Source organism: Mauremys mutica, chromosome 19, assembly GCF_020497125.1.
Source record: "Mauremys mutica isolate MM-2020 ecotype Southern chromosome 19, ASM2049712v1, whole genome shotgun sequence".
In the NCBI taxonomy this organism is placed as follows: Eukaryota; Metazoa; Chordata; order Testudines; family Geoemydidae; genus Mauremys; species Mauremys mutica.
Window position 1 is genome coordinate 26627448 of NC_059090.1, and position 17692 is coordinate 26645139.

The window sequence follows — 17692 nt, forward strand, 5'->3', positions numbered from 1 at the left end:
GGCATTCCTGGTGTACGAGGGGGTCCTGAACATTGCCAAGACCCTCTGGCAAACCCCATCCTCCATTCCACCCAGTTCCAAGAGGGCAGAAAAAAAATATTTTGTCTCACAAAGGGGTTTGAATATCTGTACACTCACCTGCCCTGGTGTCATTGGTCATGTTGGCAGCCAATGAAAAGGATAAGCAGGGGACGGTCAGTTCTACTCTCAGGAATAAAGAGGGAAAGAAACTGGACTTGTTTGGTCGCAAAATTTATTCCATGACCAGCCTCTAGTTTCAGGTGACAAACCACCAGGCCCTCTTGGGGTGTTACAGTTTTAACTTGTGTGACTCCCTCCTCAAAATTCAAGGACTCCATGTCCCAGGAGGCAGCCTAAGAGTTTGGGTCTCTGGTGGAGGGAAGACACTGTGGCAAGCCGGTGCTCCCTCTAGATGGCCTGGGATGCAACCAACTTAGCTGCTCGGGTGGTGGCCTTGGTGGTGGTCACGAGGTGCAGCTCCTTGCTCTAGACTGCTGGCCTGTCCCAGGAGATGCAGGCCTCAATTCAGGACCACCCATTTGACGGTGTCGGACTAGTCTCTGACCAGATGGATGTGAGGTTGCATGGCCTGAAGGACACTCAGGCTACCCTCCGCTCACTGGGGATGCATACGCCTCAGGCTTCCAGGCCGCCGTTCCAGCCTCCTCTGCTGCCAAGGCAGTGGCTGTCTTGGCAGGGGCCTGCAAGAAGGAAAGATACAGGGTTTACCTGCCGCTGACCTTCCTCTTCCTGCTCTCCTGTGCAGCCTGGCCCAGTGAAACATTGTGGGGGCCAAAAGCACTTGTTTTGAGGGTGTGCTCAGGAGCAACGCACTAGTCAGCGCATCGGATCTGCCCTTCCCTTTTCCTAAACTGCCTCTGCCCCTTCTGTTTAGCTTGGTCGAAGGTCACCTTGGACCACTGGGTGTTGGACATAGTGTTATCAGGCTACACCCTCCGGTTTACAGCCGCCCTTCCCTCCCACCCCCCCCTCTTCCCTATCCCTCTTCAGGGAACCTTCTCACGATTAACTCCTTGTTCAGGAGGTAAACAACCTACTGCAACTGGAGGCAGTGGAGGAGGTCCCTCAGGAAATGAAGGGGAAAGAGGTTCTACTCCCGTTATTTCCTGATACCAAAGATAAAAGGGAGTCTACGTCCCATTCTGGACCTGCTACGGCTCCAGATATTCCTCAAAAAGTTGAAGTTTCACATGGTGTCCGTGGTCTCCATGATACCCTCCCTAGATCTGGGCTACTGGTATGCCACTCTCAATTTGAAAGATGATTATTTCCATGTCTCGATCTTCCTGGGACACAGATGGTTCCTACGCTTTAGGCCAGTGCCATTTCCAATTTACGGTGCTTCCCTTTGGCCTCATCTCGACCCCGCAGGTCTTTACAAAGTGCATGGCCCCAGTAGCCACTTACCTGAGATGCTGGGGGGTTCAGGTATACCCTTATCTCAATGACTGGCTCATCATGAGCAGATCACAGGATCAAGTGCAGAGCAGCCTTGATCTGGTGTGAGCCACATACCGTGACTTGGGCCTGTTAGCCAACACGCAAAAGTCAACCCTTGTACTAGTGTAATGGATAGAGTTCATTGAGGCAGTTCTGCACCCCGCAAGGGCATTCCTTCCGGAGTCCTGCTTCCAAGCCATGTCGGCTGTAATATCCTGTGTAAGGGATGATCCCTTACCACCGCCCATACCTGTCTATGGCTGTTAGGTCATATGGTGGCCTGCACCTACGTGGTTTGATGTGCCCAACTCCATCTCCGGCTGTTGCAGGCGTGGTTGGCATCAGAGTACATCCCCAACAGACACAACCTAGACTTGGTAGTCAAAGTGGCTGAACCACATTCGGGCATCTCTGGCATGGTGGTTGGACCCTGTGTTGGTCTTGCAGGGAGTTCCCTTTACGGGCTCATCCACGTTGCTGACTCTGGTGACCGACGCTTTGGACCTCAGATGGGGAGCCCACTGGGAGAATCTCAGTACTCAAGGCTGCTGGTCAGGGGTTGATTTCTCCTTTCACATAAAAGCCAAGGAGCTCAGGGCAGTTCACCTGGCCTGCCAAGGTTTTCGGTCCCAATTGCAGGGCAAGATTGTTCAAGGAACTGAGAGGGCATAGGGCTGACGACACCTAATATACCGATGCATGAGCATGGCACTCTAAAGGGTGCCAGAGCTGACCGTATGGATACTGCTAAGGCAGAAGTCTCTTGACTGTGCACGTGGGTACGCACACACCTAGAATGGAATGGACATGAGCAACACATCTCAAAGAACAGTTACGAAACATGTGTAACAGATTTTTTTCTGTGCACTCTGCTGGAATGGTCCTAGTAAACCAGTAATGGCCAGTCACCCTATCTTACTGTTGAGTGCATGTGCCAGGAATGAGGAGTGAATCTCAGCAGTGGACAGGATGTGTTAATCAGTGAAGAGCAGGACTTGATTAGCTATGGGGTCTAAAGTTTCTAATGTCTCTCAAACAGATGTGAAATTAATAATACTTTCTCTAACTGAGTTTTTCTTTTGGTGGTTTGCAGCTCCTGGGGGTTGAGGGCTCTGTGCTCCGGGAAGCACTGATCCACAAGACGATCATAGCAAAAGGGGAAGAGGTGAGAACATGAGCTGGCAAACTGGGAGACATCCAGAACTGCAGCCAACTAATATGGTCTTCTTTGTAACCAGGTGAAACGGTTCTCCTTCCGGCTGCAGATTTCTCACAGGTCTGAGAGGAAACTGTCTCTGTATTTCTTGGTCTCATGTAACCTACTTGTGACTGACTAGTAATCAGTACCTCTGGGAGATTGTGATGTGTGCACAGCTAGTTATTAGTATTGTGTTATGAAGATTGCATCAGTCAGTGGACTTATTATTTGAATTTGTCTCTTCTCCTTCCACATACAGTTGGTCAGTCCTCTGAATCTGGAGCAGGCAGCCTATGCACGGGATGCTCTAGCTAAGGCAGTATATGGGCGCACCTTCTCCTGGCTAGTGAATAAGATTAACAAGTCTCTTGCCTACAAGGTACATTTATCTCTCACTTGCACTCCCGTGATCATGCTATACGACTGTGCTACTAAGTGGAAGATAGCAGTGGAGGTTCACGACTGCTTTGAACCTAATGATTAAAGCTACCCCAAATGTGACAGAGTATTCTGTGTCTTTGTTACAGGGGGCAGAATGCCCAGGTTGGAGGAGTGCAACAGTTCTAGGGCTGCTTGACATTTATGGATTTGAGGTTTTCCAGCACAATAGGTTTGTTTCACTTCAGTGTCTTTGAACTTTGAATAACCTTGTTTCCTTTGATTTAATCCTGTTATTTTGTTTCGTTCCCTCAACATTAGAATAATAGGCTTCCCCATGCCTGACACTTCTTTAATAGGAGAGATTTATGTAACATGAGATTAGATGTCAACTTTAGGAAATCAACAAAATAGCTGCTAGTAGTAGGCAAACACCTTCTGAGCGAGAGGCCTAGTCTTAACTTCTCTACATAGGGACCTCTGTGCCAAGTTGGAACCCTGCTAGAACGCAGCATTCACTACTATTTATCATCTTAATGTTTCAAGGATGCAAAACTGATTTTTGCCCATCTTGGAACCTATCTACACGATAGCTGTAATCACACCTGCATGCAGTTATGTGGTATGGGTCTGGGGTGTCCTCCTAACTCATTTTTGTTGTAGTGTGAATAAGAGAGCACTATATAGAATTATTTTATGGAATTATATTGGAGCCTGTAACCTAACTATGGCAGATATCCATTGTTGGATTTTTAGTGTAGATAGGCTCTTATTTATATATACTATACCCACCTTCCTCCTTGCTTACCTCTGATGGCTCTTTCTCTCTTCTGGGGCAAATCTGACTATTAATTGGTTCATCTCTGTAGAGTTCATATGAGTCTCTAGATCTCTTGATTTGTACCCAGATTATGCATGGTGCCTGACCAAAATGGTGCAGACTTTGTTTTACTGACAATACAGTGTGGGAGTAACTAATTCTTTCTGATTGTTTACAGCTTTGAGCAGTTTTGTATTAATTATTGTAATGAAAAACTGCAGCAGCTCTTCATAGAACTCACACTAAAATCAGAACAAGAGGAGTACGAGTCAGAAGGCATAGCGGTAAGAGCTAAGACCTCCTTTTGTATTGTTTCCTCTGTAGCATCTCCTATTGGGAGAGGCCAGTTAATTAAAGGGAGCTGAAAATAACTTACAGTATGTATACCAAGAATTTGGAAGTAAATATTTATTTTTACCTTATTTGTCTGTGTGTGATCCACCAGAACTGGTTCATACCAAAGGGGCTTCAAACTGGGCTCTGTTTCTGCACATGCAATCACCTGCCCACAGGTGAAAGCATTTATTCAAACAAAACCCATTCAGATTAGAACTAGTCCTGTTCCAGTATTAGTGATTATCTTGTTCTGTAGTCCTTTGTCTAGACAATGCATAAAAATCTTAATGCTGCTCTCAGCTAAGGAAAGTTGTCTTCTAGCTTGCTAGGTTAGAAGCTGTGTGTTTGGCACTGAAAGTCCTGCAGTTTTGCTCACAGCTATGATATTTGTAACTTTGAGGCTATCAAACATCAAAATTAGTCCATAAATTATTGTCCTGTCAAGAATGTGATGTGACATTGTGGCCCTTTGGCATTTTGCTGCCAGAAAATGTAGATCCTACCAATTTATTTTTGGAAAATTACTGTTTTCTTCTTGCCTTGCTTCAGAAAAACCCAAACTCCTGCCTTTCAGACTTCCAAGCCAGACTTGTAAGAGGGGCAGAATGGTGATTGAGTTGTGTTTGATCCTTTATGTGCTACTGTTGGGATCCTTGCAGTCATATAATCAAGAAATAGCAGAAGCGTCTGTGGTGGATTCTCTGCTTACTTACTGTCTGGAGATTCAGTGCAGGTACCTGGTGCTGGCTAAAAGGCACTCAGATGCTTCACTGATGGGTGCTATAGAAGAACCCAGATGGATAGGAGAATAGGGATGCTGTAAGACAGCCCTTTAGAAATTTCTTTGCTCCTCCCTCACCTTTTTGTTGCTACCACCAACTAAATATATTTTGTGAATGGCCTGGTTCCCAGTTTCTGAAGAGGTTCTTTCCCTTGAATCTTGCGTTCAGAATTTGGAGACCTTTTTCAGAGCAGCAACCACAGAGATCGGCTGCCCTTTGAGTTAGGGAGACTACCTTTCACAAATCTGAATGAAAGATGAGAAACTGTGATGACGTGACTCAGTGACGCCCTGGAACAAAGATAAATATTTCATTTTAGGGGGTTTGGTTTCAGGAATAGTCAGTCTTTTTGTGTGGCATATGCACAGCAGGAGCAACAATCCCAGCTCTGTATTAGTTTAGTTCCATAATATAAGCTTTTATATTTCTAGTTGCGACTGCCTAGTGTATTTAAGATAGACTTCTTCTAGAGAGGGACACTGTCCACTCCAGCCATATTTCAGAATAAAGAGCGTGGTTGCATAGGTTTCCCCTTTCCTTTTGACTGTGATGGGACAAAGATGTTCACCCTCTCTCTGGCAAAGCAAACAAACCCAGGGATCGGAAAAATAAATGTATATTTATGAAAGAAATATATCTTTCATATTTGACATGTGGGCCTCAGGAAGACTGTGTTTTAAATATTTTCTATTCTCTGATATACACTGATCACTAAGACTATTTCCTTCCAGTGCAGAATCAAGACCTTTTAATCAGTCTTTAATTGTGTGTCTCTTTGTGAATGGCAGTGGGAACCTGTCCAGTATTTCAATAACAAAATCATTTGTGATCTGGTGGAAGAGAAATTCAAAGGCATAATTTCTATTTTGGTGAGTTGACAAACCTGTATTTATTTATATATATTTTTAATTGAAGATATTTAGGAGCATAATGGGAAGTGACTAGTCGTAGGTGAAAAGGAAGTGGAGGCTGGTGTACAGGTTGTTTGTGGGAGTGGGGAGTCTGAGGATTGCGGAGGAAGGTAGAGAAGTGAGTAGAGCCCAGTGTTAAGTATGAACCATGTGTGGTAGACCCAGAGGATAACGGTCTTCCATGCATGTTTTTGCATTTGTTGGCATTTCTAACCACACAATACTGTTTAAGAGCTTTACACTGAATAAGATAGAAGTTGCTTTTGAAGCAAAAATGTTGTAACTTATATTTTGATTGGGGTAATACTGAGACCTGTATAGCTATAATGCCATACAATGCATATGCACAAATAAATTTCTCATTAACCACATCTGAGAGTATAGAAGAAGCAAGAATCTTCAAGAAAAAAAAAATCAACAGAAAACAAATGTCTGAATGCACCAAAGCTCCACCCCCCCACACACCTTTAAACTGGCTGTCTAAGAGTGTCCTGCAGAGAGTCTGTTTGTTGGGGGGGAGGGGGATTCTGAGCAGAGCACCTATAGTCAAGAGCACTCTTTTTTGGATGTTTTTCTACATTTTCAAAGATATTGATTTCTATTGCAACACAGAATACAAAGTGTGCAGTGCTCACTTTATATTTTTTTATTTCAAATATTTGCACTGTAAAAATGATAAAATAAATAGTATTTTTCAATTCACCTTATACAAGTACTGTAATGCAATCTCTTTATCATGAAAGTGTAACTTACAAATGTAGATAATTTTTTTTATATACTGTTTTATTTTTGAGTACAGTGTAAAACTTTAGAGCCTACAAGACCACTCAGTCCTACTTCTTGTTCAGCCAGTCGCTAAGACAAACAAGTTTGTTTACATTTACAGGCAATACTGCTGCCTGCTTCTCATTTACAATGTCACCTGAAAGCAAGAACAGGCATTTGCATGGCACTTTTGTAGTCAGCGTTGCAGGTTATTTACGTGCCAGATATGCTAAATATTTGTATGCCCCTTCATGCTTTCATGCTGATGATGCTCATTAAAAAAATTATGCATTAATTAAATTTGGGACTGAACTCCTTGGGGGAGAATTGGAGTGATGTGAGATTTCTAAAAAATAGCTACAGCACTCGACCCAAGGTGTCAGAATCTGAAGTGCTGTCCAAAATCTGAGAGGGATGAGGTGTGAAACATGCTTTCAGAAGTCTTAAAAGAGTAATACTCTGATGCAGAAACTACAGAACCCTAACCACCAAAATAGAAAATCAACCTTCTGCTGGTGGCATCTGACTCAGATGATGAAAATGAACATGCGTCAGTTCTCTCTGCTTTGGATCGTTATTGAGCAGAACCCGTCATCAGCATCGACGCATGTCCTCTGGAATGGTGATTGAAGCATGAAGGAACATATGAGTAGTGCCATACAAACACCTGTTCTCACTTTCAGGTGACATTGTAAACAAGAAGCGGGCAGCATTATCTCCTGCAAATGTAAACAAACTTGTTTGTCCGAGCAATTGGCTGAACAAGAAGTAGGACTGTGTGGACTTGCAGGCTCTAAGATTTTACATTGTTTTGTTTTTGAATACAGTTTTTTGTACATAATTCTACATTTGTAAGTCCAACTTTAATTATAAGGGACCTCGAGGTCTCTTCCAGTCTTAGAATCTATGAATCTATGAATAAAGAGATTCTACTACAGTACTTAGGTGGATTGAAAAATACTATTTCTTTTGGTTCTTTCTTACAGTACAAATATTTGTAATAAAAAATAGTGAGCACTGTACACTGTTTTCTGTGTTGTAATTGAAATCAATATATTTGAAAATGTAGAGAATATCCAAAAATATTTTAAATAAATGGTATTCTATTATTGTTTAACTGTGCGATTAATTGCAATTTATTTTTTATCATGATTCATTTTTTTAATCACTTGACAGCCCTAATTTTAATTTCTCTATCCCGACTCTCAGGTTGTAAAAATAATACAGCCATAGCAGTGTGTAGATGGGATGTTAGATGGGGTTGGATCTGAGTTACTACAGAGAATTCTTTCCTGGGTGCTGGCTGGTGAGTCTTGCCCACATGCTCAGGGTTTAACTGATCGCCCTATTTGGGGTCAGGAAGGAATTTTCCTCCAGGGAAGATTGGCAGAGGCTCTGGACTTTTTTCGCCTTCCTCTGCAGCGTGGGGCACAGGTCACTTGCTGGAAGATTCTCTGCACCTTGAGGTCCTCAAATCGTGATTTGAAGACCTCCAATAACTCAGATATAGCTTAGGGGTTTGTTACAGGAGAGGATAGGTGAGATTCTGTGGCCTGCATTGTGCAGGAGGTCAGACTAGATGATCATAATGGTCCCTTCTGACCTTAAAGTTTATGAGTCTCTGTAGTTCCGAAGAAGCAAAATGAGCCACCACCAAAGTAGCCACCTGACCTTTGATCTCCTGCTTCCAGCAGCAGTGAGAGAGAGCAGCCACTGTGGCAGCTTAACTAAGTGGCAAAATGAATTTGCCTGGCTCTGCTCCCCAAACCTAGCTGTTGTTCCTTCTGTGAAGATGGGAGAGGAATTCTCCCACCGAAGCAGCTGGGATGGGAGAGGGGAGCCAAGGAAACCCAGGCTACAACATTGCTGAGCTCCTGCTGCAGGTTCGAGTGATTTTCCACATGGGTTCCACTCTTGGTGCACGTGTCCCATAAATGGAAGATTAGATTATTTAGGTCAGTAAAAGCAGCAAAGAATCCTGTGGCACCTTATAGACTAACAGACGTTTTGCAGCATGAGCTTTCATGAGCTTGCATCCGACGAAGTGAGTATTCACCCACGGAAGCTCATGCTGCAAAACGTCTGTTAGTCTATAAGGTGCCACAGGATTCTTTGCTGCTTTTACAGATCCAGACTAACACGGCTCCCCCTCTGATACTTTAGGTCAGTAATATCCACTTGGGCAGTACCTGCACCCTAGATGTCCTGGATTGTCCCCCCCAGCCCAAAGGCATAAAGGGAAGAGCAGGCCCAACTATTCCTCAGTTCCTTTTTACCGCTTGTGGCAATGAGATAGAACTTCTGCAGTGTCCATTTTCCTATGCACTGTGCTGGTGTTAGTTAGCAACTTTAGTTGTTTGTTAGTTCATATAGTTATTGCCTGTTGGCTAATATCTAAGAAAAATTATATATAAAATAAGTTGCAGTGTAGGTAGACATATACCAACCCTCCTACCCCCCCCCCCCAAAAAAAAGGTGCTAGCAATATGGCAGAAGCTAAATCATCAGGGTTCAAAACCCGCCTCTCATTAAGTTTCAGTGCTGCATAAAAACTGGTATTCCCAGTGCCTGCTCTGCCTAGGAAAGGGTCATATCCCCAAGCAATATTCCCTATATCGTCTTTCTCTAAGCACAATCAGAATGCTAGAGAAGCCCACCTGAAGTTGTTCCTCTTCAAGAGTTCAAAACGCCTTCTCAAACACTGAGACATAGCTAAAAAACAGTCTATGGTCCTCTGATCAGTTCCTCTCCATTAGTGGCCTGGTGAGCTGAGATTCCACCCTGAGCTCTTGGGTCATATCTATTAAGAGACCCCAGTTATCCATCTTCATTCTGGCATCTGTCTTCCGATGGGCAGGAATGATGGGAGAAGGGATGAGCCAATGTCTCCTTCTCAGATGCCTGGCAAGTCAAGACACAAGCATCATCAGACTTCTGACTCATCTCAGGCTCGACCTCCTAAGAGCCAAAAGTCTGAAAAGGTCCCGTGAAGTGCCCCAGTACAGATTACTAAGAGAGTCCCAGTTGTACCTACCATATCTGCAGACTGTTCTTTCTCTCAGTACCCAGAACCGTGTTCTTCAGTACCCAGCAATACTTACTGTCTTGGTACCCAAAGCATACAGAGTACCAAGTGACTTTGGGCCTGATATTACAGCTGTGTCTCCTAGAGAGGCTGAGGATGGTGATATCTAAGCCACCAACTACTGCACTGTTGGTACAGCAAGTCAGGGAGGTATCTCCAGTACCAACTTCTCCCTTTATATGCAGGGCACTCTGGATAGAATGGTCCCTCACTTGGAGGAAGTGTACTCTTTCTCCTCATCCCCATCTAGACACATCTCCCACCCACTCGCCTTCCCCCTGGGGTACCATACTGGGAATCAGGAAGGTACTTGAGGGAGGAGTCTACAAAGGAAAGTAGGGGAAGACTTGGACTCATAAGAAACATTTATCTTGGTACCCTCCTGTGTGTCTCCCACCTCAGTACTTATAACTCTATCAACACTGTCCTTACTGGACACACTGGGGTGTACAGTCGTATTTGTGTAAGCCTGCATCATCTGCGCCTTGCAGGGTTAGACACCCCCCCCCCCCCTTCAAAGACACAATATGGACCATCCCAGCCAGGCCAATTAGTGAAGACCCGGATCCTGGAAAGAAGTGAGGAGGAGGAAAATGATGAGGAACAACCACCACAAGGGGAAGAACAACTTGTTCCTGCTGTGAGCTCATCCTCCCCTGATGAGGCAGTAAGCCCCTCTAAGTCTTCCTCAGTGGATAGTCTTAAATTATTCCAAGAGCTCATTAGACACATGGCAGAGATAGTGGAGATACCTCTAGAAGTAATGCAGCAGCAGTCCCACGAGCTCCTGGATATCTTGCACCCTTCCTTGCCCAACAGGCTCCCCATGCCAATTAATGAAAGACCATTGGAGCCCACAGGTGACGTATGGCATACACCAGCCATGATACTGGTCACACCCAAGCTAGCAGAAAGAAGGTACCATGTCCCTTACAAGGGATTTGAATACTTTTATTCCCTCCCAGTACCACATTTGCCTGTAGTGGCTGCTGTCAAGGAAAGGTCAAAAATAACAAATACCTCCTAGAGACGGACACAAAGAAACTAGACCGTATCTTGTGCAAGGTTTACTCATTAGTCAGGTACCAGATGTGTGTGTGGCTAATTATCACCCTCTCCTCTCCACTGGAGCTGGGATAAGCTGTCTTAGTTCCGGACAAGCTACCTCAGGACCATTGAGAGGAGCTGAGAGCCATCATGACTGAGGGGCATTTGATAGCCCACACTTCCCTATAGGTGTCACTGGATGTGTCTGACAGCACAGGGTGTACTGTGGCTATACTGGTGACAATGATGTGGTCTCCCTGGCTCTAGTCCTAGGGAATCCCCAGGGAGGAACAAATAACAATCACAGATCTTTCCTTTGAGGGCAGTGAACTTCTTAATTCTAAAATGAACAAGACCCTCCATTTTTTTTAGAAGACCCCAGGGCAAATGTGTGTTCACTGGGTCTGTATTTTCCATCCCCAAAAAGGAAACAAACAAGACAACAGGCTTGCTTCAGGTGGCATCCTTGTACCCAGTATTTTCAATCCTAGAGCACTTCTGAGCTGCCTTAGGGTGCTCTACTAGTTCAGTGGCATCACCCTGCACTGCAAACTTGTGAAGCAACTATCAGGGCTTTGCTGCAGATATATTCTCTAAACACTATAAATAATGTATTCATGCCAGTTAAGCAGGGCTCAGTAGGAGCATCTTGCAGGCTGTTGTTGGATGCTAAACCCCCTCCTGTATTGCTGTTGTGAATGCAAAGCAACCAGCGAACTAGTGATAGGTAGGTTAGGGGCAGTTGAGGATAAGTAGATCTTGCGTTATCTATTTATAAAAACAAAAAAAAAATGTAAATGTGTATAGAAACTGTATATATTTAACTGTTTTACTCTTCTCCCTTTGGAGGTCATTTGTATTCTTAGGTTGTCAGCAATTGAAGCAGGAAGCATGTCTTTTTGTGTATTTTTACAACACTCAGCAAAATGGGGCACTTATTACAGTTATGGGCACTGCTGTAATACTAGCTCTAAATAATAATATCATATATTCTTGCTTAACTAGCACAGAAAATTGAAGGGCAAACCTAATCAGTTTCTATCTGTGAGACTTCCTAACCCAGTCTAAATTCCTTTCTTTTTTAGAATCAATTCTGTGCATAGATTAGAGTTACAGGGCTTGATCTGATTTCATTTTATGGTCATATTTGAATAGTGCTGCTCTTGAAAACTCAACTGAGCTGTGGGAGTAGGCATGTTCTTTGTATACAGGGAGACGACCTCTCACCAAAAGTCAAAGTGTACTTGTCTTCATCTGCTGGCTGGAAAGAATCTAAAAGTCTAACTAGTCTCCAAGAAGAAAAAACTTCTCCTTTTCAGCACAGCAGTTCTTTATTATGTGAGTGAGTTAGGCAGCCTCTCTAGTACAAGACAGAAAACTGCTAGAGAAACCAAATGGAGGGCACCATTTTAGTCCGATGGGGGTGGATCTGGCTTGCATGCTGACATGTGTAGAAGGAAATGTTGAACATGTGCATTTTGTTGTATTGCTGTGTGTGTTGATTCCCTGCTATACAGGATGAGGAGTGTCTGAGACCTGGGGATGCCACAGACATGACATTTTTGGAGAAGCTGGAGGAAACGGTGAAGGACCATCCTCATTTTCTCACGTGAGTGTTCAAGTAGCTGTTGCTAGTTTTGTCTTTATGAGGAGGGACAAAATACAGAATAAAGCTAATGGGTTTTAAATATACCCAGTCTCTGCTGTACCTATTGCTGTATTTGTATTACAGTAGCACCCAGAGGTCCCAGTCATAGTGGGGCCCCGTTGTGCTGGGAAGTGCATAAAAGCAAAAGATATTTGTTGTCCCAAAGAGCTTAGATTCTAAGGCTAGGTTTATACTACAGCTGGGATTGACTCTCTGAGATTGATCCACCAGTGGTAGATTTAGCGGGTCTAGTGAAGACCTACCAAATCAACAGCAGATCACTCTCCAGTCAACCCCTGTACTCTACCCCCGACAAGAAGAGTAAGGTAAGTCAACAGGAGCGTTTCTGTCGTCGACCCCCTGCGGTGTAGGCTCTGCGGTAACTTGACCTAAGATATGTCGGCTCCAGCTACGTTATTCATGTAGCTGGAGTTGCGTAGTGTAGGTCAACTTACCATGGTAGTGTAGACATAACCTCAGTTAAGATAACAGAATAAGTGGGTATAACTAACAAAAATAAGGCTAAAAAGAGAAAAGAATAGTAGTGATGTTATGGTGGAAGTCTGTTATAGACCACCAAATCAAGAAGAGGAAGTGGATGAGACATTCTTCAAATAACAAGGAGCCCAGTAGCACCTTAATGACTAACAGATTTATTTAGGCATAAGCTTTCGTGGGTAAAAAATCCACTTCTTCAGATGCATGGAGTGAAAATTACAGATGCAGGCATAAATTTACTGACACATTCTCTCCTCTTCTTGTACCAGTATATTTATCCTGGCATCCGTAATTTTCACTCCATGCATCTGAAGAAGTGGGTATTTTACCCACGGAAGCTTATGCCCAAATAAATGGTGCCACCAGACTCCTCGTTGTTTTTGTGGATACAGACTAACACGGCTACGCCTCTGATATTCTTCAAATAGGTAACAAGATTAGCTAACACACATGAGCTAGTATTAATGGGGGCTTTTAATTTCCTTGATATCTGTTGGAAGACTAATACAGCCAAAGGTGGTAATGGAATCCATAGAAATGTAGGACTGAAAGACAACTCAGTAGGTCACCTAGTCCAGTCCCCTGCACTGAGGCCGGACTAAGTATTATCTAGACTATTTCACAAAGCTGAAAACAATTATGGACCAAATCAACTAGGAGGAAGAATTTAATCAGGAAAATATGAATGATGATTGAGAATAATTTAAGAACACCTTACTAGATGCCCCAAAACCACAATCCCATGATCAAGGGTGAAGGCTATAGTGGTTAAAAATAGAACCTGGATTAGAAGGGAAGTGAGGGTAGCTGTAAATGCGCACACACATGCGCACACAGTTGGTAGTAATGACTATAAATCAGAAATTAAGAATTGTAGACGGTTGATAAGGGAAGCCAAGGGACACAAGGAGAACACATGCCAGCATAATAAAGAACAATAAGAAGGTGTTTTTAAATTCTGATAATGATTTTGGTCCTTTACTAGACGGAAGTGGTAGAAATGTTAAATAAATGTTTCTTTTCTGTATTTGGGGGAAGAAACAACTGATGCAATCTCACACAGTGATAAGTCTTTCCATTCCACTAGTATTTTGGGAGGGTGTTAAACGGAAGCTATTAAATTCAGATGTTTTAAAATCAGATGGTCCAGATAACTTGCATCAAGAGCTTTAAAAGAGGTAGCCGAGAAGTTCACTGGACCATTAATATTGATTTTCAATATGTCTGGTTAAGTTCCAGAATACTGGAAGATAGCTAATGTTGTTCCAATTTTTAAAAAGGATAAACTGGGTGACCCGGGTAATTATAGTCCTGTTGGTCTGACATCGCTCCCAGGCAAGATAATGGAGTGATTGATATGGGACTCAATTAATAATGATCTAAAGAGAGGTAATGAATTAATACAAATCAACATGGATTAATGGAAAATAGATCTTGTCAAACTACTTTGATATCTTTTCTTGATGAGGTTACAAATTTGACTGATAAAAGTAATAGTGTTAGACTTCTGTACAGCTTTTGAGTTGGTGCAGTGTGACATTATGATTAAAAAATAGAACGATATTAAATTACCATGGCACACGTTAAATAAATTAAAAACTGGTTAACTGATAAGTCTCAAAATGTAACAGTCAACAGGAAATTGTAATGAAGCATGTCTGTTTCTAGTGCTGTCCTGCAGGGATTGAATCTTAGCCCAATACTGTTTAATATCTTTATCAATTATTTGGAAGAAAACATAAAATCATCACTGAGTTTGCAGATGACACAAAAATTGGGGGAGTGGTAATTAAAGAAGAGGGCAGGTCACTGATTCAAAATAATCTGGATCACTTGGTAAACGGGGTGCAAGCAAACAATGTGTGTTTTATTATGCGTAAATGTGTAAAACTGGGAAGAAAGAATGTAGGCCATACTTATAGGATATATCCTGTAAGTTCTTAGTATGTGTAGGGGATATCTGAAAGTTGAGGAAACAACTAGGAGGTTATCCATTTTGGATCTGGTTTTGACCAACAGGGATGAATTAGTTGCAAATGCGAAGGTGGCTGGGAGCTTGGGAGGAAGTGACCATAATCTGACAGGATTCAAGATGCTAAGGAAAGGAGGACATGTGAACAACAAAACAAGGACACTGGACTTCAGAAAGGCAGACTTCAACCAACTCTGAGAAATAGTAGGCATGGCTCCACAGAGAGACCAGTTAGGAAGAAAAGGAATTGAAGGGGGTTGGCAGTTCCTAAAAGATGTAATACTAGAAGTTCAGCATCAAGTAATTCCTATGCAGAGAAAAGAGTTTGATATCTAAAAACCCAGTTGGATACATATAGGAAATGGAAGGAGGGGAATGTCACTAAGGAAGTGGACATGAGAATAACATGAGCGTGTAGGAATAAAATCAGGAAAACCCAGGCAAGGAATGAGTTGCAACTGGAAAGAAATGTTAGAGATAACAAGAAAGGCTTCTACAAATATTAGACAAAAAAGAAAGATCAGGGATGGCGTGGGTCTGCTGCTTAATGGAGAAGGTGAACTGGTAACCAAAGATGATGATAAGGCGTGGCTGCTCAGTGCCTACTTTGCTTCAGTCTTCACACAAACAGGGTGCTGAAGGAATTAGCTGAAGAAATCTCAGAGCCACTGGCAATAGTATTTACAATCTCATGGATGACAGTAGAGGTCCTTGAAGGCTGGAGAAAGCTAATGTGGTGCCCACATTAAAAAGGGGACAAAGGAGGAGCCAGGGAACTATAGACCAGTCAGCCTCACCTCACTACCTGGGAAGCTAACTAGAGCAATATATAAAACATTCAATTTGCAAATATATGGAAGATGAAGGGGTGATCACTAGCAACCAGCATAGATTTGCTAAGAACAAATCTTGCCAAGCAAGCTTGATTTCATTCTTTGCCAAGGTAATTGGTTTGGTGGATAGGAGGAATGCGGTGGACATAGTACAAGTGGACTTCAGCAAGGCTTTTGACACAATCCCACATGACATGCTCGTAAATAAACTGGAGAAATACAGGTTCTTCTTTGAGTACTCGTTCATGTCAATTCCAATCAGGTGCGTGCGCGCTGTGTGCATGACAGCCGGAAGATTTTTCCCCCTACCAGTATACAGAGGGTCGGCCTGGGTGCCCCCTGGAGTCACGCCTTCATGGCACCCAATATAGGGCCCCGCTGACCCTACCCCCACCCGGTTCCTTCTTGTGACGGCTATCTGGAACTCCCTACTGCTCTTGCCTCAACAAGTGCATGCTTTGCAGTATCTCTGTCCTCGTGTACATAGTTAGATTTAGCAGCATAGTAGTTTTATAGTTTAGTGTAGGTTTTCTTACAAGTTTCCTTTGGGGGTCTTTCCCCCTGACGTTTTTCCCTGGCACCGTGGTATGCCTCGGTCCCCGGGCTTTAAACTGTGATCGGATTGTGGCAGGTTTATGCCAAGAAGTGATCCGCACTCGTCATGCCTTAAGTGTCTAGGCAAGGGGCATCTCAGAGACTGCTGCAAAATCTATAAGGGTTTTCGCCCCAAGACCCTTAAGGGCAGAGAGCAGCACCTCTCTGTCCTACTTACGGAGGCAGCTCTTCGGCTCCAGTCTGAGCACGCTGCGCCTGACTCAGCCTCGAGCGCCGCATCCTTGGTGCGCAATGCGCTGGCACCGTCACTGAGAGAACTGGTGCCGAGGAAGGGTGCAGAGACCCTCGGCCACGGCTCCGCCCACGGGGAGGCATTGGTGAGGCACTGCTCTCACTCCCCAGTGCCCCATCAGAAGAAAAAGGCAGATAGAGTGCACTCCCCAGCTAGGTCTAAGGATCATTTAACCAGCAAACCCCCATCAGGCACTCAGTCACCTCCCGTTGACTCCTGCCCCAGGAGGGGTGCAGTCGAGTCTGGACCTGCGCCATTCACCGGGCCGCAACTGCAAGGACATACAGCTCCTCTCCATGCTGGAAATGTTCGATTCAGCAGTGGACCTGTTGGCACTCAGGGCACCACCCTCACATCCTAGGAGGGAGAGGTTGCCAGCACTGATCCCAGGCCCAGTACGTTCTGTAGGCAAGCTGGGGATAATGTCTGCCATAAGGCCATCCCCTCTGCATCGACCACCAACAATGGGGTCTCTGCAGGGGAGCTGCTCCAGTCCCCAAGCTGGCACCGATCCCCAGCACCGAGGCTCCACTCCTCCCCTGGTCAAAAAATCTCCCAGCTGTCATGCACGCGGCACGTAAACACCTGATTGGAATGAACAATACATCTCAAAGAAAAACAGTTACAAGAAGGTGAATAACCGTTTTTTCAGGGGAACTACCATTAAGTGGATACATAACTGGTTAAACAACCACAAAGAATAACTATTAATGATATCAGATTAGAAGGATGTCTCAAGTGGGGTTCCCCGGGGATCTGTTCTGGGTCCCGTGTTGTTTAACATCTTTATTAATGATCTGGATGCAGGAATGAGTATGCTACTGATCAGATTTACAGATGACAAAAAGCTTGGGAGTGGGAGGATTGTAAACACTTTGGAGGATAGAACTAAAAATCAAAAGGGATCTTGATAAAATTTAGAGAACTGGGCTGCAGATAAAAAATGAAATTCAACAAAGACACATGTAAGGTGCTACATTTAGGGAAGGAAAAACCAAATACAGAATGGGGGATAACTGGCTTGGCGGCAGCAGCAGCACTACTAAGAAGGATATGGGAGTTGTGGTGGATCACAAGCTCAACATGAGTC

At 43.8% G+C, this 17692-nt stretch overlaps 1 protein-coding gene and 1 long non-coding RNA gene across 2 annotated transcripts in view; one reads left to right on the forward strand and one right to left on the reverse strand.

The window, feature by feature from the left end:
• The window catches only part of MYO1C (myosin IC), an 88480-nt gene that overhangs the window by 33011 nt on the left and 37777 nt on the right, over positions 1-17692 (forward strand). Inside the window, exons 9-14 of the mRNA XM_044993945.1 lie at positions 2576-2647; positions 2940-3059; positions 3208-3290; positions 4057-4162; positions 5785-5865; positions 12322-12413. Of these exons, the coding sequence (XP_044849880.1) occupies positions 2576-2647; positions 2940-3059; positions 3208-3290; positions 4057-4162; positions 5785-5865; positions 12322-12413 (554 nt within the window). The remainder of the gene's footprint in view (positions 1-2575; positions 2648-2939; positions 3060-3207; positions 3291-4056; positions 4163-5784; positions 5866-12321; positions 12414-17692) is intronic.
• The window catches only part of LOC123353119, a 34016-nt gene that overhangs the window by 14940 nt on the left and 1384 nt on the right, over positions 1-17692 (reverse strand). The window contains exon 2 of the long non-coding RNA XR_006574401.1: positions 9330-9573. This is a non-coding gene — a long non-coding RNA (uncharacterized LOC123353119). The remainder of the gene's footprint in view (positions 1-9329; positions 9574-17692) is intronic.